We start from the raw sequence: 21,835 nt of genomic DNA, 5'->3' as shown, positions 1-21,835 counted from the left end.
CGAGGTGCTATCCTAGATGCCAGGCCTGCAAAAGTTTTGTCATCAATGGTTGTGGGGATTTTTTTGCAAATTTATTCAATTTTTTTTTGCAAAATGCTGTTTAAAATGGTGCATGTTAATATATTGTGCCCTAATATTTCCATATTGCAGGTTTTATTTGTAATGGAAGTGGTCAGAAAGTTGGCATAATCTAGAATACAAATGGCTAAAAGAAATTTGTGAGGGAAAAGTTATTTCGAAACAACAAAAAATAATGCTGGTCCAAACACATCCACACATTGTTTGATATAACTCAAATGTTTTTTTGCTTCAGACACAAATTTGAACTCACTTAAATTATAAAAAAAAAATTACTAAGGACAAACTGAATCCATCTTTTTGTTTGTTGGGGTTTTTCTACCTCTGAAAATTATTTTATTGTGCAGTTATCAGAAGGGAAGTGAGGACTGACACAGGATTGCTGTGGACACACTGAAAATTGAAATCCTAAATTTAAAAAATTGCTAAGTTTGGCAGTTCTGGCTTCCTCAGGGAGTGGCAATGATGTTTTAGTAAAGAATGATCTGCCATTAATTATTAACTGTGGGTGAAATGTGTTGGCATTTTTGCTCAGCCACAGCAGAGGCTGTTTAACCCACCCTCATTAACATCTATGGTTTGCTCTTGTCCCAGACACAATGGCTATTTTAATATATTTTATTGTTTTGCTATTTTCTGGAACGACTTTTAGCCAAGAGAAAACGTAAGTAAAAGCAAATACAGAATTTACCGGAAATGTTACTTGATTGTTGTCCTCTATTTTGGGTAAATAAATCCAGAATTTAAGTAGAGCCAATACAAAGGGCACTATCCAAATAGGATTTTAATTAGTGTCTTACAATAACCTGATTATCCTGTTTGCTTTAACACTCTGCATGTAACTGAATTCTGAAAGGGAAGTAAGAAATCTGAAAAATTAGAAAGAAATCTATTATTGTTTTATATTCTGTGTACAGATATGTCCTTACAGCACCAAAGATCATCCGAGCTGGGGCCTCTGAGAAAATTGTAGTTCAAGCTTTTGGTTACCAGGAGGAATTTCCAGTCAGCGTTGCCCTGAAAAGCTTCCCAGATAAGCTCGTTGTGTATTCGTCTGCTTGGATCTCCTTAAACCCAGCCAACAAATTCCAAGATGCTGTAACTCTAACAGTAAGGAATTCAGACCTTTCTTGCACTCTTTTTATTATCACATTTAGGCTTAAAAAAAGATGAAGTTTCAGTAAGTTTTCAGGTGTTTAAACTGGGGAGGAAGGGCTAATGCCCCGATTTTTGGTCTGAAATTGAAATTACGCTGAATAAAATCAGTGGAACAACACTGAGGTTAAACATAGAATCAAACCATTTTAGAAACATTGCATAGCTTTAAAAATAGAGAGAATCAAATCAAAGTACCAACCACAGCAGCAGCTTTGTTGTGGCCAGGATTCATCATGTGCATAAATGGAAATCTGATAATTTCTACTATTGTGACCTCATTGCTTGGCTTTGAACTTTGCTGGTTTAGTTCTGGGCATAAATAAAATGCAAAATTTCCAAATATCTGTAGCTTAATACTCCAAACATTCCTCTACCGTATAGAGGTAGAAGAAGCAAGAAGCAAGAATAAATCCATGTGAATATTGATATTTTTATTTAATGATACTCAACCACAGGGTGGTAATTACTTTTCAGATACTCTTTGCATCAAAAAATCCTGTAGGACAAAATACATGAAAAATACTTTAATAGTCTTCAAAAACCTTTATTTCATCTCCCCCAGGTACAACCAGCAGATTTGCCAAGAACAGATACTTCAGACAAGTATTTGTATTTGGAAGCTGTTTCTCCACATTTTACAAGATTTAAAAAAATTCCTGTTTCCTATGAGAATGGGTTTCTTTTTATTCATACAGACAAACCAGTTTATACTCCTGATCAGTCAGGTAAATTGCTTATTTCTCATGGCAGGTATTTAATTTTAAAACTCTGCTGACTCTGTCAAGGAATTAGGATTTAATTGTTCCTTAAGCTCTTGGTTGTGTTGCATTGCCATCAGCTGATATTGAATTTTTTTATCAGCAGAACAATACTTCTAATTATTTGATCATACTGGAAAAGTTAGTCACTTCTCCCTGCTCTCCTCACCCTAAATTACTAATTTGTGGCACAAAGAGTGAAAGATATTCCTGGGAGTTTGTTAAAGATATCAGTAAATTGTTTGGTTGTTTTGATTTTGAGATTGCTGTAATTCTTACAGTGAAAGTCAGAGTTTACTCTCTGGATGAAGAACTGCAGCCAGCTTACAGGGAGACTGTCCTGACTTTTGTGGTGAGTTGTAATTGAATTTAGTATTAATATTTTGTACCTCCAATAACAAATAAAGGTAGGTAGGTAGATGGGAAATCAGTATTGCAGTCAATGTTTAATAAAACTCTTAGATGTTTTTGCAGGTAGCCAGACATCTTTTAAAAGATTTAAAATTGATTTTGCTAGGTTGGATAGAGGTTTTTAAATCCCAGATCTGAAGTTGTTCCAGAATAGAAAAAAAAATTATCTTTAATATCTGGACAAAGGATTGTTAAGGGAACTTTAATAATGTATGGGGTTTAAACTGTTTGTTTCATTTAAGATATGAAAAATAATCTGTATCTACCATATTTTTCAGCCTTTAACAATTGGCTTGTTATTACTGTAATTTTTTAGCTATTTTAAGCATGGCTTTTACTTGGTGAAACTAGAGTAAAGTATTTTATCAGAATGTCAGTCTGAGTTTTTCTACAAATATTTATGTTTTTCTGCTTTGAAGCTCTTAAGAAAAATATGTTATGGCCAGGCTGCCTCTGAAATCCCCTCTGAAGGATGAAGATTCCCCTTTTAATAGAACAATCTGTAACTGCTCATTCTGTCCTCTTATCATTTCAAGGATCCTGAAGGAGTAGAAGTGGATATTCTGGAAGAAAAAGATTTTACTGGAATAGTTTCTTTTCCTGACTTCAAGATCCCTCCTAATCCTAAGTAGATTTATTTAATTTTTTTTTTTGTGAATTATTAACATTATAATGCCTTTTTATAGTGGCTGTCATAGAGTGGTTTTGCATGGAGAGCATGACTTGAAACTTGGAGATTTCTAACATTTCACATAGGGTGGAATCATGATATAAACAGGGACCTTATGGCAGAGTGTTCTCCTTAAAGAGCAGAGAGTGGCAGGTTTTTCATGCTCAATTAAAAAAGAACATTAATGACAATTAGAGCTTTCTACTGTAGAGATATAAACAGTGAGAAAGACCTGGGGATTTCATATTTCATATGTGTTTCATACAAATCACCAGCATTTTCCCAGGAACAGCAGCATTTAAAAAAAAATCTGTTCAGTTCTCCTTTTAGTCTTGAGAGGGTGCTGAAGCATTGCTGAGATGGCAGAAGGATGCTAGCAGGGGCTTGAGAAACTGGTTTATAACTGATTTTAGTGCTTTCAAGTAAGTGTCAAATAATTAGTGATGTGTCAAAGAGGATCTGCTCAAAGCAGGCCCTGAACACCTCAAAAAATCTGGTGCAGAATTTTCCTCTCATAGAAATTATTACCATCATTATCATTAATTTTCATCTTCAAAACTGTTTGATTGTTGATATTTCATAGATACGGAATTTGGAAGATTAAAGCCAAGTACAAGAAGGATTTTATGACCTCAGCTATGGCAAAATTTGAAGTTAAGGAATATGGTAAGGGGTGCTCATACTGTGAACCTGCATTTTTAGTGTTTTCAAGAACTCAAACCCCTTGGAATGGTCATGATTCTTCAGTGGCTCAGCACCTGTGGCTTCATGGGTAAAACACCCCCAGTGACCTTTTTTCCACTCAATTTGCAGCAATGCCAAGCTTTTCCATCACCATCGAGCCAGAGAGTAACTTCATTAGTTCTGATAAATTTGAGAACTTCAGGATTGTTGTGAAAGCCAGGTGAGGAAATTTGCCTTGGAATCCTGAATATTTTGTGTCTCCTCTTCTTTGACCTGAGGAATGATTCTCTGAGTCCAGACTTTTCCTCTTTGCTTTCCTCGAGGAGCTCTTTCATCAAAATCATTTCTGCTGTGTAAGAAATCTAAGAGACCTTTCTTAAAATTCTCTCAAAGTGATTGTTTTTCAACAGAAGTCTTTAAAATACAGACATTTGTTTTCCATCTCTTGCCTAGGCAATTACTCTTCTTCAAAAAGAAATGCTTTGTTGCAGCCATTAAAGTGATCTTAAAAGCATTTATATTGTTTTATTCTCAGCTATTTTTCCAACAAAAAGCTTCCCAGTGCTGATGTTTTTCTTCGTTATGGAATAATTGAAGAAAGTGAGAAAAGAATGATGCCTCAGGCAATGCGTGTAACGAGGGTAAGAAGCAGCAAATCAAATTTGTGTAGAATTCACATGCATAACTCAGGACTGATCCAATCCCACTGAAGTTTTTCCATTAAATTTGGTGAGAATAGGGCCTCAAGTTGTAATTTTCATCCACAGCTCCCCAGTGTGGACTTTTCCTGTATAAGGCTGTCATCAGGGGCAGAGAAAGGCACTTGGAAATGAAATTCAGAGGCAGCATCTGAGACAATGGCATTTCAATCTGCTGCAATTACTCTCCTGGCCAAACTGTGTGATTAAAATGGATATGAGATAACTTCAATGCTATCTATTACACAAGAACTGAAATCAAATGGAGACAAGCAGATCAAAATGATACTGATTTATTCTGGGGAGTCTGTTCTACACTAATTGTCTCCTTCCCTCATTTAGTGAAGATATCTCTGTGTTATCCCCACCTCTTGCTGAGCCTCCAAACAAACTTTGCAATATGTGCCATTGGTTGATTAATTTAAAATAATTTTGGGGAATAAAGAATTCTTTATTTTAACATCTCCACTCTTTGATTTCCTCTGAAAATAGACAGTGAACAGAAACACACTGAATCTACATATGGTCTAGGTATTATTTCTAAATTATTGACTATAAAGTGATAATTTCTATTTCATTTCCAGATTGAAAATGGAGTTGCTAGGGTCAATTTTAACAGTAAGAGAGCAGCAAGTTCTATAGGCTTTGACAGTCTGGAAGCACTGGATGGCTCATATTTATATATTGTGGCATCAGTGTTGGAGTCTAGGGGTAAGTTGCTCTTTAACTGAAATTTTTCTTAACACTTCTGCAAATGTGAACAGAACTAGAAAAGAAAATTGCAAGGCTGACTTTCATAATATCAGACTTTCTTTAGTACTCAGTTCTTCTTCCGAAAGCTTGTAAGGAAGAGCAGCCTGTTCTCACTGTAGCAATGGTTAAGGATTAAACTTATTTTCAGCTATTGTTCCATGGGTGCTGTGTTTTGTCAGGTGGCCTCAGTGAAGAGGTGGAGTTCACTGGAGTCAAGTTTGCTGTCTCTCCTTACAAGCTGAGTTTGATTGCCACTCCTCTCTTTGTGAAGCCTGGACTTCCCTTCTTCATCAAGGTCAGTTCCCAGGAGCAGGGGGCTGCACATTGAACAAAGCCCCATCATGCACAAGCCTTGTCATTTTCTCTCTGTATGGCTGATGAACACACTTTCATTTCTGTTGGCTTGTACATCTTCTGACTCCCTGTTGTAGAAGCAGCTGAGCAGCTTGGAAGACTCTTCCTGAAAATTGTCACCATTTCTTTGTCCTGATGAACAGGTGCAGGTGAAAGACCCCATGGATGACTTTGTTGGGAATGTCCCTGTAACCATCACTGCCAAATCCTTAAATGATCAAATGGCTGAGACTCAGTTGATATCAGAGGATTCAGAATCTGGGAGAAGAAAAACAAGCACCAGTGATGGAACTGCTTTGTTTGTTGTTAATATCCCACCAAACAGCAGAATGTTGGAGTTTCAAGTGAGTTAAATTGTTCCATTAAATTATTTCTTCAAGGGTGCAATTATTTCTTTGAGGATAAGGTCTTGAGCTGGCTTCTCTTTTATTAATCCCTCTGAACAACATATTGCAGCATGATTTTAGTATTGTCATTGCTTGTTTGCTTAGGTATCATTCTGTACTCAGACTATTCAGACATTTCATTATCTTTCCAGGTAAAAACTGCAGATCCACGTCTTTCAGATGAAAACCAAGCAAGTAAAAGTTATGAAGCAAGAGCTTATTCATCCCTGAGTCAGAGTTATCTCTATATTGACTGGGCTTCAAACCACAAAACCCTGGAAGTGGGGGATGTAATAAATATTAATGTATATCCACAAAGTCACTACATTGATAAAATATATCACTACAGCTATTTGGTGAGTAACAGATGTTTCTGCATAAAATACTGAATTGTAATTTAATATGGATGGTCATGGATGAAAAACCTCAGCAGTCAAGAACTATCCTCAGCATAGAATATGTGCAGCTCAGGCAACTGCTTCCTTTCAGATACAATCTGTCAGCTTTATAGGAAAAAATAACAGTCTCATGTTTAAATTTTATATTTGTATGGTCTATTTTTTTAAAAATTCTTATCTGACATTGACTGCGATTGAGGACAAGTAGAACTGGTCTCAAAAGCTATTTCAGAAGGTGAAAGTAGATGAAGGACAAGAAGTGCAGAGACAGCACTTCTTTTTAGTGGAAAATAGAAATTCAAATAATTACTACATGTGAAAAATAGACTGAATATAAAGTTTGACTTTTTTATTCTCCATCATTCTTTTAAACTATAGATCACATCAAAAGGGAAGACAGTGAGCTTTGGAACTCAGGAGAGAATGAAGGATTTGCAATATGACCATCTAACTTTACGGATAACCCAAGAGATGGTTCCTTCTGCACGCCTCATTGTTTACTACATAGTCATGGGAGAAGGAGCTGCAGAGTTAGTGGCTGATTCAGTTTGGCTGAATGTGGAACAGAAATGTGGGAATAGCCTTGATGTGAGTAGCAAAATAGGCACTGAAATTTGTGGGTGTGCATTCCTTTTATGGTCAGATTTTATCTTGGACTTACACAAGTTCTTTAACACTAAAATGATTCTAGTAAGTGTCTGCCATTAGCTGGATTGATTTCAGAACAATGTGCTTTCAAAATTACCAGTCTTTGTTTTCAATTTATAGATTAAGCTGCAGTCAAGCAAAGAGACACTGAAACCAGCAGATGTTGTATCACTCGCCATAGAAACCCAGCCCAATACCTTTGTTGCTTTGTCATCTATTGACAAGGCAATATATGGAGTCACAGGAAGAAGGAAGAAGGCAATGGAAAAGGTGAGGTAGCAGCCAAAAAAGAAAATCCAGTTGCTCTTTGTTTCATTTCACATGCAATAACTGATACGTGTCATGCACTCAGCCAGCCTGAAAATGGGCAGCAGAGCAGTTCAAGGCTGAGTGAATGTTGTTTGTTTAAATCTACAGTTCAAAATTATTAAAAGAACCAGTTTACAATCTTTTGAATTCCAGTAGACATAAATTGTGGTTTTAAAAGCAGATCTGAAGTTTCTCATCAGAACTCCACAGACCTGGCCAAAAATAGGTTGCAGCAGAGAGCTCCTTGCTGAAGGAGCCATGGAGAGGATGATGATCTCCTCTGTTTCACAAAGAGCCTTCCCAGGCCGTGTTCTGGAGACATCCTGGTAGCATGGCCCGTGTGTTTCTCCTCAGATCATGCTGCAGCTGGAGAAGAGTGACCTTGGCTGTGGGGCTGGGGGAGGACAGAACAACATTGCTGTGTTCAGGATGGCTGGGCTCACCTTCCTCACTAATGCAAACGCTGATGACTCCGAGGAAGCAGGTACATCCCTGTGGTCCAGGCATGGAACTGTGCATTTTCTGAAATGTTCCATTGGCATTCTCAGTTATTATCTTGGAACTCACAGGGGTGCATACACTGATGGTTTTTAAGGGGGGAAAGCATCTTGTGGAACAGTTACTGTAATCAAAATTAAAATACCTCTATGTAATTAAAACAGCAAACATAAAAAAGTTTCATTCATTTGGAATGTGATCTTGTGGAATTAAGAGGACAATTCTACAACAAGAAAAGTTCATGTTGTGTGTACTTTTTTATTTTTCTGGACAGGTGAACCTTGCAATGAAGTGTTAAGATCCAAACGATCTGACTTCAGGGAAAAGATACTCAAAGAAGGTGTTACAAATATTTCTATGTATATCATTATTTTAAAAAATCACATCCATTTGGAAATAAAAACTTCATCTCAAGGAAGCTAATTGTTTTATTTTTATTTCAGTGGCCAAATACCGAGACCGAGAATCCCAGACGTGCTGCAAGGCTGGAATAAGAGCTTATCCAGTCTCTTATACCTGCAGGGAGAGAGCTGAGAAGATTAAGAGCCAGAAATGCTTTTCTGCATTCATAGATTGCTGTGAATTTGCCAACAAGCTGCGGCTGGAAGAGCCAAACAAGCTCCTGATATTGGCCAGAATGCGTGAGTATGAGAGCTCTGGGTGTCCTGCTCCAGCAGAACAGGGGATGGAGAGGTGATGGAATCTATAAACCCCTCCCTGGTACCTGGCAGGGTTGTTCCAGACAGAATTTGACCACTCTCCCCAAGTTTTAGTTAAATACCCTTGAGGAGGGCAGGAGAGCAGTTCTTTATTGTATTCAGCTCTCTGTTCTGTTCACCCACATTTAGAACAAGCAGAACAGCAATCAGAGACTATTTGAGAGTAAACATCAATGCCAAATTTGAATCCTTTGCCCAGGCCAGAGACAACCACTGGATAACACCTCAGGAAAGATCTGTGGGAGGGTTAAATTCCTTGTCTTCCATTATCTCCCTATAATTGCTTGTTAACAAGGTGATCTGTCAGGATATTGGACAGGTATTCACATGTGTAAATATATGAGGTGGGATGAACAGATTTTTGACTGAGGGTATTTTGATACGTTTTTTCTTGTACCAGGGTTTTTTTACTTGATTTATTTATGTTCTTCAGATTTTGAGGCTTTCTTGGAACTGGATGAGGCACAAGTTCGTAGCTACTTCCCTGAAAGCTGGTTATGGGAAGTTCACCAAGTTTCTTCAAGGTACTGCTTTTCTCAAATCAACTTTATAGAAAGGAAGGGGTGAAACTGAGGTAAATTGGGTAACTTAGTTGTACCTGAGATGTATGCTGAAATTGAGTCTTATCCAAATAAGCTATTCCTGCCATGTTCCTCTCCATGTGCTGTGTGGTGCCCAGATTGTTGAGTCATTTTTCCTTTCACTTTGGACCTTGCTAAGTACCAGCTCCTGTGAAATCAGTTAAACCAAGTTTATTCAAACCAAAATCTAGAATTCCTGTGTTCTGGCTCAGAGCTTCCCTGAGTCTCTCCTATGGTGTTGCTGGTGATGAGTTGTGCTGTTAACAGACAGTGATTGGTAGTGGATAAATGTAAAACCACTTTTAACACAGGTCCAAGACTCTGTCTGTCACCTTGCCTGATTCACTGACCACCTGGGAAGTACAAGGTGTTGGCATTTCAAATAAAGGTAGGTCCTGCAACCCAGCTAGTTTGGAGCTAAAGGATCAGGAAGCTTTGTAGACTCTCTCAATGAGTTTGACACTCATGTTCTAAAATGTTCATTTTCTGGTTGATAGGGAAAGAAAACAAAAATATGTATTTTAGGGAAAGTAAATCACTTCATGTCATGTCAGTGTCAGGGGCTGGGAAAACAAAGCCTGTCTTGTGTGTGACAGGGGCTCATAGAGAGTAAGAAGAAGAAAAAATATTGAGTAACTCTTCCCTGGAAAACTTTACATTGTCTTGTTACCTGGAGCTCAGGTATTTGAAATTTTCCAAGAGATTTGGTAATCCAAGCAGAGAATTTCTTTGGGAAGAAGAAACTCGAAGAACCTGGATGAGGTTCAGGTCAGCTGGGGTGTGAGGAGTTGTGAGAGCAGCTTGGATGAGGAAGCAAAAACCTGGGAACTTTTAAAAAGCTTGGACTGCTCAAAGTACACACTGAAAAATCATAAATCATCACTAAAGTATGTCAAGACCTTTTCAAACTTGTTTGTCACAAGGGTGGATGAGACACTCTGCTTTCATGTTTTTAATTCTCTCAGGTATTTGTGTTGCTGCACCTTTGGAAATCCAAGTTGTGAAGGATATTTTCCTGAGCATTCATGTTCCTTATTCCGTGGTACGAGGGGAGCAAATTGAGTTAAAAGGATCTGTTTATAACCATAAAGCCTCTGCAATTAAGGTAATTTGTGTTAATGAGTCCTGCAGAAGGATTGAAATAATAAACTAAAAAAGCATTTTTCCTGGGAGTATTCAAGATAAACAACAGATCCTTGGATGGGATTTCTTCAGTCCTTAAGGCAGAAACAGAGAAGTAGCATTACGGTAACAGAATGCTCAGTACAGGATTTGATATTTCTCTGCTATCGTACCTGCCATGGAAATGAAACATTCAAATCTCTCCACCTTTCAGTACTGTGTTAAAATAGCAGCTGGAAATGGAGTCTGTACCTTTGGAGATTCTGCAAGTGCAGGCTCGAGGATGCAGAGCTGTAAATGGAAGAATCTGGATGCTGGCTCTTCCTCAGCAGTCACATTCCGGATCCTCCCGCTGGAATTGGGTCTTCACACTGTCAACTTCACATTGCTGAGCCCCAGGAACAGTGAAATTGTAGTTAAAACTTTACGTGTCGTGGTAAGGGAAAAAATCTCCATGTTTTTAAAGCGTTTTTGAATTTCAATTAGGGTTCAATTGAGTCAATATAGAATTTTTGCTTTATTTTAATATCACACAATGTTCTTGAATTCACTGAGGCGTGTGCAGTGGAAAAAGGAATGGCTGAGTATTTGAGCACACTCATTTTTAAACCTTGATTATAAGAACTGAAAGATTACATGTATAAAAAAATAGATTAGACTTTGTAAGCAAGGGAGAATATTTGATTCTTAGTTGTTTGGTTTGGATTTTCACTGAAACACGATCTTTTCCTTTCCTAAGGTTTAACTTTAATCTTGTGTTAAATTTTCTCAAGAATTGTGTGAGCTAGAACACTAAAATTCATGTGTACAACATTTATGTCAAACTACAGAAAAAGAAGGCAAATATACTGTGGGTTTAACCTGTTGTTTCAGCTGATATATTTGATTAAACAAAAATGTTTCATTTTCTACCTCTTTCCTCATCATGATCCCAGCCAGAAGGCGTTAAGAAAGAAGTCCATGCAGGTTTCACTTTGGATCCACAGGGTGTTTATGGTAAGAAAATTGATGAAGTGTCTTTGTGTTACTTTTTCCTGGTCTTGATTCTTGATAATCAAGTTTTTCATAATGTGAAAAACTTGGAGTTTCTCCTTCCTGAGATATTGTAAATATGTCCTTTCCCAAGGATTTCCTGCTTTGGCTTAAGGGAACTTGGATTAATTTCTTAAAGGAATCTTTAGATATATCTTTTAGTGTGATATGATTGTAAGCTTTCCTCAGCTTTATTAATGGGAATAGAATATGTTCCTATTTAACCAAAGAAACCACAAAGTTTAGGTCCAGATCAGATTTTTTTTGGTAACAAAAGAAAGATGAAGAGTTTTCACCTGTTCCTTTTCAAAGCTTGATGTTGTTTGCCTGTGCATTTGGGAATATTTCTGCTTTTCAAGTTTTGGTGTTTTGGTTGCTGAATTCTCAGTTGTAACCTTCAATCTGTCAATTACAGCTGAATCATCTGTTGATTTAGATTGTGCAGTATTTTATATATATATATATATATATATATATATATATATATATCTTCAATTTCAGGTTTAATCAAGAGACGAGAAGAATTTCGATACAAAGTCCCACTAAATCTGGTCCCTAAAACACAAATTGACAGAAGTGTCAGTGTAAAAGGTAAATAGAAACTTTTCATGCACTGCATATGTACCTTTCCTCCTATTTTGGATTAAATTCATCTGATTTATTCTTTTTCTTTTGAGACAAGGCTTTGCAAGTCCCCTTTAGTGTAGAAATTCAAACACTTCCCAAAGAATGGTTGCTCACAGATTCTGCCCTTGGATTCGCTTTCACGACCCGTTGTTTCAATCAGTTTTGGGGCTTTTCCTTGCACAGGACACCTTCTGGGTGAAGTGATTGGCACGGTGCTGAGCCCCAGAGGGCTGCAGATGCTGAGCAGCCTGCCCAGGGGCAGTGCAGAGGCTGAGCTGATGAGCATTGCCCCCGTGTTCTACGTGTTCCGCTACCTGGAGGAGTCGGACAATTGGCATCTACTGGGCCCTGAGACCCTGAGCGCCAGGACCCAGATGAGGAGGAGGATGAAAGAAGGTAGAAAAATCTGCTGCTTCTCTTGCTGCAGGGTTGTAGAGGTCCTTTGCTGAGTGAGAAGGGTGGTACATCTGAGGGAGCAAACATGATTCTCATAACTTCCCTTGTGCCTGATGTATCCCTCAGGAATTGTGAGCATCTCGTCCTTCAGGAATGCTGACTGCTCCTACAGCATGTGGAAGAATGGGCAAGCTAGCACATGGTGAGCTGAAAGGGGTTTGGGCTGGAAAAAGCCTAATTTCATATTTTCAGTAAGCACCAGACAAGAGTGCGGTGGTAGATTTAAGCAGTGCTTACAACTCTGAGTAATATCTTTTGATTTGTTGGTTTCACTTGCCAAACCTTTTCTTTGTGTCCATAATTCACACCACAACAACCAAGATGGCTTTGGGATGGAATGAGTTCATACCCTGAAACATGGGAATTGATCCTGGTTTAAAATTATTTCAGTACTTACTGCCCATTTGTTAAGTTAAATTTAAAATTAACCTTCATTATCCCTTTGAAGTAAATTTGTGTGTGCTCTCTGCAGTACCTGCCAATCTAAACAAGCAGCGTCTCTTTGCTTCCCTTGGCAGGCTGACAGCTTTTGCTTTAAGGATCCTTGGACAAGTGAATCAATACATTAATCTTGATAAAATGTCTGTTTGTGATTCCCTTCTGTGGCTGATTGACAACTGTCAGATGTCAGATGGGTCATTCCATGAATTTTCAGACTACCAACCAGTGAAACTGCAGGTATGAAACCCAAACCTTTTCTGTGCTTAGGCAGTAGAAGCTGAAGGCACCAGGAGATAAAGTGTTTCGTATTTTAGGTTATATTTCATCAAAACACTCATTCAAGACAACTTTTCTCTTTATTCTAAATTCATTTAAAGCCCAGCACATTCTTGCAGACCTTTTTGTTTTCCCACAAAAAGCAGCTGCTTGCCACTTCTTAATAATCAGAAAAAGAATGTTTAGGTTCATTTCATAATCTAATAGTCCTGGCCCATGAATAACTTCATATATTTTGGTTTCTTTTTTACAAATGAGCTGTTACCTTCCAAAGAGTCAATGTATTTTCAGGTTTAACTAAGCTGATAGTTTTTACAGGAATTTCTATTTGTTTCCACAACTTAACACTGAGAAGTTCTATTATTTAAATGAACTTTTACTTATATTTCCTTATTTTTATTATTTGGTTTTTGTAGGGTACATTACCTCAACAAGCTAAAGAAAAATCTTTGTATCTCACAGCATTTTCTATTATTGGAATTGACAAGTCAATGAAAATATGTCCCACTCAGGTAAACATTGTTTTTATTTCTGCCAGCTGGTGTGCTCTGCGCTTCTAATTTCTTCCCTTTTCTTTAACTTTTTTTTAAAAAAGTCAGGAGTTTTTTTCAGTTTCACAGATTTCTTTGCTTTGTTAGTCTTTGTCTTTCAAAGCCAGCAAAAGAACGACAAGGAATTTCAGGATTCATTATAAGCTATTGTAGAAGACATTCTCTATCTGTATAGTCCTGACAGAGAAGCTGTGTTTCTGTAGGGTCAGTGTGATGGCTGTGAGCTGTAAGCTGTCTGTGTTTTCAGAAAATCCACGATGCCAGGAGCAGAGCAGGGGATTATTTGGCGCAGAACGTGCAGCAGGCCCAGAGCCCCTTCACCACGGCCATCACCGCCTACGCGCTGGCCCTGCTGGACCCCAACCACGGCACAGCTCGGGAAGCCTTCTCTGCCCTGAGGAGAGAGGCCTTTGTCATAGGTACTGAATCCATTCTGCCCCAGAGAGGCCTTTGTCATAGGTACTGAATCCATTCTGCCCCAGAGAGGCCTTTGTCATAGGTACTGAATCCATTCTGTACTAGAGAGGCCTTTGGCATAGGTACTGAATCCATTCTGCCCTGAGGAGAGAGGCCTTTGGCACAGGTACTGAATCCATTCTGTACTAGAGAGGCCTTTGGCACAGGTACTGAATCCATTCTGCCCTGAGGAGAGAGGCCTTTGGCACAGCTACTGAATCCATTCTGTACTAGAGAGGCCTTTGGCACAGGTACTGAATCCATTCTGACCTCCACAGGCCTTTGGCACAGGTACTGAATCCATTCTGCACTAGAGAGGCCTTTGGCACAGGTACTGAATCCATTCTGCCCCAGAGAGGCCTTTGGCACAGGTACTGAACCCATTCTGTACTAGAGAGGCCTTTGGCATAGGTACTGAACCCATTCTGCCCTGAGGAGAGAGGCCTTTGGCACAGCTACTGAATCCATTCTGCACTAGAGAGGCCTTTGTCACAGGTACTGAATCCATTCTGCCCCAGAGAGGCCTTTGTCATAGGTACTGAACCCATTCTGCCCCAGAGAGGCCTTTGGCACAGCTACTGAATCCATTCTGTACTAGAGAGGCCTTTGGCACAGGTACTGAATCCATTCTGCCCCAGAGAGGCCTTTGGCACAGGTACTGAATCCATTCTGCCCCAGAGAGGCCTTTGTCATAGGTACTGAATCCATTCTGCCCCAGAGAGGCCTTTGGCACAGGTACTGAACCCATTCTGCCCCAGAGAGGTCTTTGGCACAGGTACTGAATCCATTCTGCCCTGAGGAGAGAGGCCTTTGGCACAGGTACTGAATCCATTCTGCCCCAGAGAGGCCTTTGGCACAGGTACTGAACCCATTCTGCCCCAGAGAGGTCTTTGGCACAGGTACTGAATCCATTCTGCCCTGAGGAGAGAGGCCTTTGGCACAGGTACTGAATCCATTCTGCCCTGAGGAGAGAGGCCTTTGGCACAGGTACTGAATCCATTCTGACCTGCAGAGGCCTTTGGCACAGGTACTGCTCCATCCCCACTGCCCTGCAGAGAGATTGTCACAGGTACTGCTCCATCCCCACTGCTCCTGGCCAGTCCTGTCCCCATCTGTACTCAGCACTTTGCAAACATCAGAGTTTTAGTGTAGGAGAGTTGGGTTTCCATGCCTGGTAGGTGCAGAGTGAGCTTCTGCCCATCCCTGGCCCTGGGTGGGCAGTGCCTCACCTGGTGTTGCAGAGCTGCTGCTGGGCTTGCACCTGAACCCTCTTTGTCCTCCTGCAGGTGACCCCCCCATCTACAGGTTTTGGAAAGATGCTTTCAAAGCACAAGAGCAGCCAAGCCCCAGCTCTGTCACTGCACAAATGGTTGAAACCACAGCCTATGCCTTGCTCACTACTTTGCTGAGAGGGGATGGAGGCTATGCCAAGCCCATCATCAAATGGCTCTCTGAAGAACAGAGATATGGGGGAGGATTTTATTCAACTCAGGTGTGCTTTTACATATTTTGTCCTCATTCTTCAAGTACCAAAATCTGAAACATTTTTTTTTCCATCCCTGGACATTCCAGGCCAGGTTGGATGGTGCTTGGAGCAACTTGGTCTGGTGGAAGGTGCCCCTGGAATGAGAGGGGTTTAAGTTCCCTTCCAACCCAAACAATTCCATGATTCTGTGATAGCAACATTTGAAGAGGATAATTCAATTAAATGACCATACTGCCAACATCAGAGTCCTGTGTATGGGATTAGTATCAAGTGGCTCCATTGCCATGATATTCTTGGTCTCTGGGAAATCTGACTTCTCTTTATTAAAATAAACTGAAATTTTATAAATAGAATCTCTGGAGTTAATTCTTTATGCTTGGTTTCTGACAGGACACTATTAATGCCCTCGAGGCCCTGACTGAATATTCCCTTCTTGTCAAACGGCTGCGTTTGGACATGGATGTTAAAGTGTCCTACAAAAATGGTGGAGCCCTAACCCTATTTAAACTGACAGAAGACAATTTCGTGGGAAAAACTATGACAGTGAGTGAATAATATTGCTTTAAAAATGGAAACCAGAATGCTTAGCATCTTGGTAAATTTAATATATTTGAATATTCATTTAAATTTAATATTTCTGCAGAATCTGTTATGGATTTGAAATATAAGCAAGACAAGCAGATCAGCTGACCTGAATTGTTGCTAATTGTTGCTAATCTTTATTATTAATGTGCAACTTTTGTTCCTCACCAATTCTTTAGGTACCTTTGCAGGATGATCTCTATGTAAGCACTGGCAGCAGCACTGGCATAGCTACAGTAAATGTAAGTATGCAAGCAGGTTTTTGAATGGAATTTCTCTTTTCTTAAAATGCTGTGGTTTTGCTCAAGAACTCCCCATTTCTTTCTATGCTGATAATTTATTGGCTCTGCATTGCTGGTATTTTTATATTACCAATAAACCAGACTTGTTTCTATTCTTCCCAGTGTGAGTTTTTACAGTTTTATGCCAGTTTTGAGGATTGTTTAATGCTGCTTCTGTTTTGTCTGATTTATTTGTGTGTGTGCAGGTGAGGACAGTGTATAACACCATTGGTACTTCTGAAGAGTCCTGTAACTTTGAACTGAAGATTGTTCCCAAGAGAGATGATGGTAAAGGGTTAATATAATTTTAAATGTTGCTACTCAGGTCAGCGCAAGGGAGGGAGGGGAAAAAATCCTGGATTTTTATGAGTGTGTTTTTGTTAAGAAAGAAATAAATTCTGCCACTTTCTAAATGCAAAACTGGAAAAGAAATAGCTAATAGCTTATTGAGCCCTGTTTAAAATGATTGCCTTTTTGTGAATAGAATTAATATTTACTTTATTTCTGTTGGGTTCATTTTAGTCATTTATGGAAGAGTTTTTACAGGTGGGGGAGTGAGAAAAAAGAAATATCATGGGGAGTGGGAGAGGTTACAGTGAGTTCTACAAAGTACTGAGAGTTCTAGTCCAGTTATAACAGGGGACAGAACCAAATTCTGAGTTTAAACAATATAAACACACGATAAACTACATTAAACCTTAAAGCTGTCATTTCACCTGAATTACCAAGGAGGTAAATGTCATTTGTTTGTGGCTAGATAATGATTTCCTATAAAAATAGCCACCAAAACAATGTAAAGAATTACCTTCCAACTGTGAAAATGCTTTGTGAGAGTTTTGGGCTACTGCTTCTGGAGAGTTCTGAAATTCTTTGGCTCCACTTGCCACGAACAGGTCGCATAAAGAGAGAGGGGGAACCCCTGGGGCGCCTGGAGGCCTGTGCAAAGTGAGTGAGTGAGGGGTTTTATTAATAATTCCGTCAGCTCTCCTGATCTTTTCTTTCTGTTTCCTCACTGTTATGTACATGTGTAAACAGAATTAGGGCCAGGGGTCGTGATCTCTGTGGGGAGGAGTGTTCAGGTTATATTTGGGCTCTCCTGGAACATGAGCATTAAAAGCTTCTTCATGCATGGTATTGGCAGAAATCTGAATGGATTCTGCTGGACTGTTTTGCTTCATTATGAGTTTACTGGGGCCTAAATGTTGACAGAGTTTTCCTCAGTTTTTTCTGGGATCACATTCAAATAGGTCTGTTTAATTGCAGTTATAATTAACTAACACTGGCTCTAATCTAATTCAGGTACAGGCCCAGTGCCAGGGAGCCCCGCTCGGGCTCTGCTCATGCTGTGATGGACATAGGGCTGGTCAGTGGAGTGGAGGCCAATCCAGAGGATTTATCTACTGCAAGTATTCAAGAATGGTTCTTCCCTTACTGCCTTTATATGACAGAGCTGCAATATTTACTGTTCTTTATCTTTTTCTGTGCCCTGCAGCTTGCAAGTGGAGTTGATCAGCTGATAGCAGATTATGAGATAAAAGATGGGCATGTTATCCTGCAGATAGACTCTGTATGTTACCCCTTCCCTGACTGTAAGCACTGCTTTTACTCTTTGGAATCATTTGGCCTCCTTTAGAGCTCCTTAATTCACGTGTCTCTCAAACAGGTGCCAGCTCACAAGTTCCTGTGTGTTGGCTTCAGGATCAGTGAGCTTTTCCGGGTTGGAATGATGAACCCTGCCACCTTCACTGTGTATGAGTATCATGCTCCAGGTATGTGTTCCAGCTCCTCACATCCTTGTTTGCCTTTCAGCTCTGTACTCTTCCCAAAGAATTACACTTTCCCAGCTTTAACAGATTTTTTACTCCATTTTATTTGAAGCTCGTGTGACTTTTGCCTCGCCAAGTTTCAGTGTTGACATCTTAGACATTGATTTTCTACATGTATTTTTTATTTCTTTCTGGATCTTCTAGACAAAAGATGCACCATACTTTATAACCCCTATGGAGATGAAAAACTGGTGAGATTATGTGAAGGAGATGAATGCAAATGCATGGAAGGTAAGCTTTATTTGAAGATGCTTTTTTCATTTTACTTTGTGGGAAAATGCAGTGTAGTGCTTTGAACAAAGCCACACTGAACATAAGGGAAAAGTCCCCATAACAACACAGCTGTTTCCCCTCCAAATTTTACATTAAAAAGAAATTTAAAGCTGTGTGCAGTGTGATCATGGAAGTCTGACTGGATTAACTCTGGTGTTCGAGGTGTATTTTAAATATTCACTGTTCCAGCATGCAATCCCATACTTACAGTGTTGCTCAGTTAACTTTCCCATGCAGGATGATGGAAATGTATGTTTTCTTTGGGGACATGTGCTGGCATTCTCTTACCTCTGCCTTTCCCTTTCTCCTCGTAGCTGAGTGTGGTACAGTCCAGGAGAGACTCGGGGGGTCGGTGACTGCTGAGAGCAGGAGAGAGGCTGCCTGCCAGGGGGACACTGCTTATGGTAAGGGGGCTCCCACTGCCTTTTCCCTGCTCTCAGATGGCTGAGACTGGGGGCTCCCACTGCCTCTTCCCTGCTCTCAGATGGCTGAGACTGGGGGCTCCCACTGCCTCTTCCCTGCTCTCAGATGGCTGCTTGCTCTGGCTGCTGCTGCTGCACAGCATCTTGTTCACATTACAGCTGTAGTGCTTGGAAATTCGGTGTGGCTGCCAGTGGCATAGAGTGATGTAGAGAAAGGTGAGCTCTGCCCACAGCTTCCCTCAGATCTGGTGTTGATGATTTTCAGGATTTGGTGGTTTTTACGAAGGTTGAGGGCCATTGGTTGTTTCTGTATGTGGATCTGAGGATGATGAGGATGGATAAGGCAAATGATCCTAAGCAGGCTTTGATTAGGCTGGGATGGAGGGTGGTGACAGTTTTGGTTGCTGTTAGTTGTAGGTTGGCCAGTCCTTCTGGGCCCACTGCCTCTTTCCCTGCTCTCAGATGGCTCTTTGCTCTGGCTGCTGCTGCTGCACAGCATCTTGTTCAAATTACAGCTGTAGTGCTTAGAAATTCAGAGTGGCTGCCAGTGGCATAGAGTGATGTAGAGAAAGGTGAGCTCTGCCCACAGCTTCCCTCAGATCTGGTGTGGGTGGCACTTCCCAGTGCTTTCTGTCCCTGTAACCATTGCATTCCCAGAAATCAGGCTTGTAAAAAAACAAAATTCTCCCTCTGAGCACCTCTGAGACACTCAGGATGCATGGCAGGAGCAAGGAATAACCAGGTTCTGCTTTGTGTCTTTCTGCAGTTTATAAAGTGAACATCTTATCTCGCAGTGAGGAGGGGTTTTTTGTGAAGTATTCTGCAAATCTTCTGGACCTCTACAAAAGGGGTGAGTTCCATGTTTCTGCTCCTGGGAGAAAGGAGTTGGAATGCTCTTGGGCACTCACTGTCTTACCTGTTGGGCCTGTGGAACTGAAGCTGATGTTCACCCCTTTGTCCTCTGAGTTTAAGCATCCCATATTTCCTTAACATTATTGTAATATTAATTTTTTTTTTATGTGCACAAGGCTTATTTACCATTCAGATTTAACTGAAAAATCTTTTACAAGAGACATGTTTTATATAATTAAATTTTCCTGTTATAGAACAGTGGCAAAGAGATCCCCTGGCTGTGCAGTACTGTAGAACATTTTAGTGTTTTCTATCTAATATATGAATTACTGGAAATTCTTTCTGTGTAACTGTCCACTTCTTGATTTTTTTTTTTGGTTGTTTTTATTTTCAGGGCAAGCTTTTGCTCAAAAAAGTAATGAAATAACCTTTGTTAAAAAGAAGACTTGCACAGAAGTTGAATTGAACCCAGGAGAGCAGTATTTGATCATGGGAAAAGAAGCCCTAAAGATAACCATTGGTTACAGTTTCAAGTAAGTCATTTACCACCAGGATATGCTGAGATTTAATCTTAAAGTGTTTGTATGTAATAATTCTGGTGAGGTACAGAATTGATTTACTTTTGAAAGTATTCAACCAGCAGCCACACAATGTGGTGTCAGGTGTGCACACTTCAAGAAGCAGGATTGTGAACACAGAGCCAGCACTTCCATATTGTATTTTTTTTTCTGTTTGACATTTTCCTTCCCAAATCTTAGCAGCAAATGATAATTTTCTGTTGTCTGCTTAGATTCCAGTACCCCTTGGACTCCAGCACTTGGATTGAGTGGTGGCCTTCAAATACAGCCTGTCCATCCTGTCAGGAGTTTCTGAACACAATGGAGGATTTTGCTGAAGATCTCCTCATCAGGGGCTGTTAAATCACTTGGAGAAGTTTTTAAATTAAAAATCCAGATCAAATCCCATTGAAAAGAAGAAAAATCCTCACCTATTTATTAATTCTTTTTGACTGAACACTCATTAATAGTTTCCATGAAAAATTATCTTAGCATGCACTTTATAGCAATATTATTGCAGCAAAGTAATGCTCAAATATGATTTTTATGCTTGGATGAGAGAATAACACAGAATGGTGCAAAGACATTTGAAGTCAAAAGAGTTGGATTGACTGCAAAAACAAACATGAACAGCACTGTCCTGTCACTAAACCCAAGTCTTATCAGAACATAAATATGTGCAGCCACTTTGTAAGCTCTCTGTGAAAGAAACTTCATTCCTTAGCTTTTCCTTTTGTACTCTTTTTTTGAATCCCTGCATTTCTATTCCTGACAGTAACTGATGCTGGTTTTATGCTCTGCTTTCTTGTTAAAAAAAACAAACAAAAAACCAAAATTCTTCAATTATATGTGTGCCTTTATTATTTGTGTTTTAAGACACAGTCAAATGAATCAACATCTCCTGTAACTTAGGTGGATTAAAACAAAAGTTACTTTGCATTTGATGAGTGAATTTGACAGTTAAAACTCTTGCCTTGCCTCCAGGAAAGTGGAGGATGAAAGGCCAATTTTCCTGCTCACAGCTCCTGGCACAAATCACCTTGGTTCCCAGTAAAAAGAGAATTTGATACAAAGTACAGTTGCACACGTTTTTATTTGTATTGAGGAGATGCCCAAAAGCAGCACGTCCAAGAACTTTAAAATTACTGTTTTCCCTCTCTCTTAGGAATAGCTCAGTCCAGGACATTTAAGATGTGGAAAGAAGATATTCAGAGATGATGCAATTTTTAATTTTGGCTCTGTGAGTATTTGACTTTTTTTTTTATCCTCCAAACTTTCTAAGAAGCACAAGAAGCTCACACTGTGTCCAGTAATAGCTGGATATAAACTCAAACTGCAGGGAGCTGTACATGGAAATGCTCAGTGGGGCTGTCTAGACAGGCCACCTGTAAACATTTCTGCTTCTGAACTGGTGGCTGTGTATTGTCAGTCCTAATTTTCTCTTTAAATGACAGGAGCATGTCTTGTTTTCACAGGTGACTTGTGGCATTTC

The 21,835-nt window shown here is 39.7% G+C and overlaps 1 protein-coding gene across 1 annotated transcript; it reads left to right on the top strand.

Moving 5' to 3' along the window:
* Window positions 1-677: 677 nt before the first annotated feature.
* C5 (complement C5) lies at window positions 678-20,706 on the top strand. The gene is made up of 41 exons (XM_066562956.1): window positions 678-742; window positions 996-1,188; window positions 1,799-1,961; window positions 2,276-2,346; window positions 2,942-3,033; window positions 3,659-3,741; window positions 3,889-3,979; window positions 4,295-4,400; window positions 5,042-5,168; window positions 5,390-5,505; window positions 5,708-5,908; window positions 6,103-6,306; window positions 6,727-6,936; window positions 7,117-7,266; window positions 7,660-7,789; window positions 8,078-8,143; window positions 8,247-8,444; window positions 8,956-9,046; window positions 9,415-9,491; window positions 10,069-10,208; window positions 10,440-10,661; window positions 11,161-11,221; window positions 11,759-11,848; window positions 12,068-12,280; window positions 12,407-12,482; window positions 12,859-13,018; window positions 13,474-13,569; window positions 13,856-14,027; window positions 15,351-15,556; window positions 15,941-16,093; window positions 16,312-16,374; window positions 16,620-16,701; window positions 17,307-17,358; window positions 17,713-17,815; window positions 17,906-17,980; window positions 18,077-18,182; window positions 18,384-18,470; window positions 18,827-18,916; window positions 19,701-19,784; window positions 20,181-20,319; window positions 20,577-20,706. Exons 1-41 carry the CDS (start codon window positions 678-680, stop codon window positions 20,704-20,706), a joined length of 5,034 nt encoding a protein of 1,677 aa, XP_066419053.1.
* Window positions 20,707-21,835: the final 1,129 nt, after the last annotated feature.

Source organism: Molothrus aeneus, chromosome 19 (genome assembly GCF_037042795.1).
Source record: "Molothrus aeneus isolate 106 chromosome 19, BPBGC_Maene_1.0, whole genome shotgun sequence".
NCBI lineage: Eukaryota > Metazoa > Chordata > Aves > Passeriformes > Icteridae > Molothrus > Molothrus aeneus.
The sequence above is the reverse complement of the archived record's forward strand: the minus strand, read 5'-3'. Positions and strand labels throughout refer to the sequence as shown.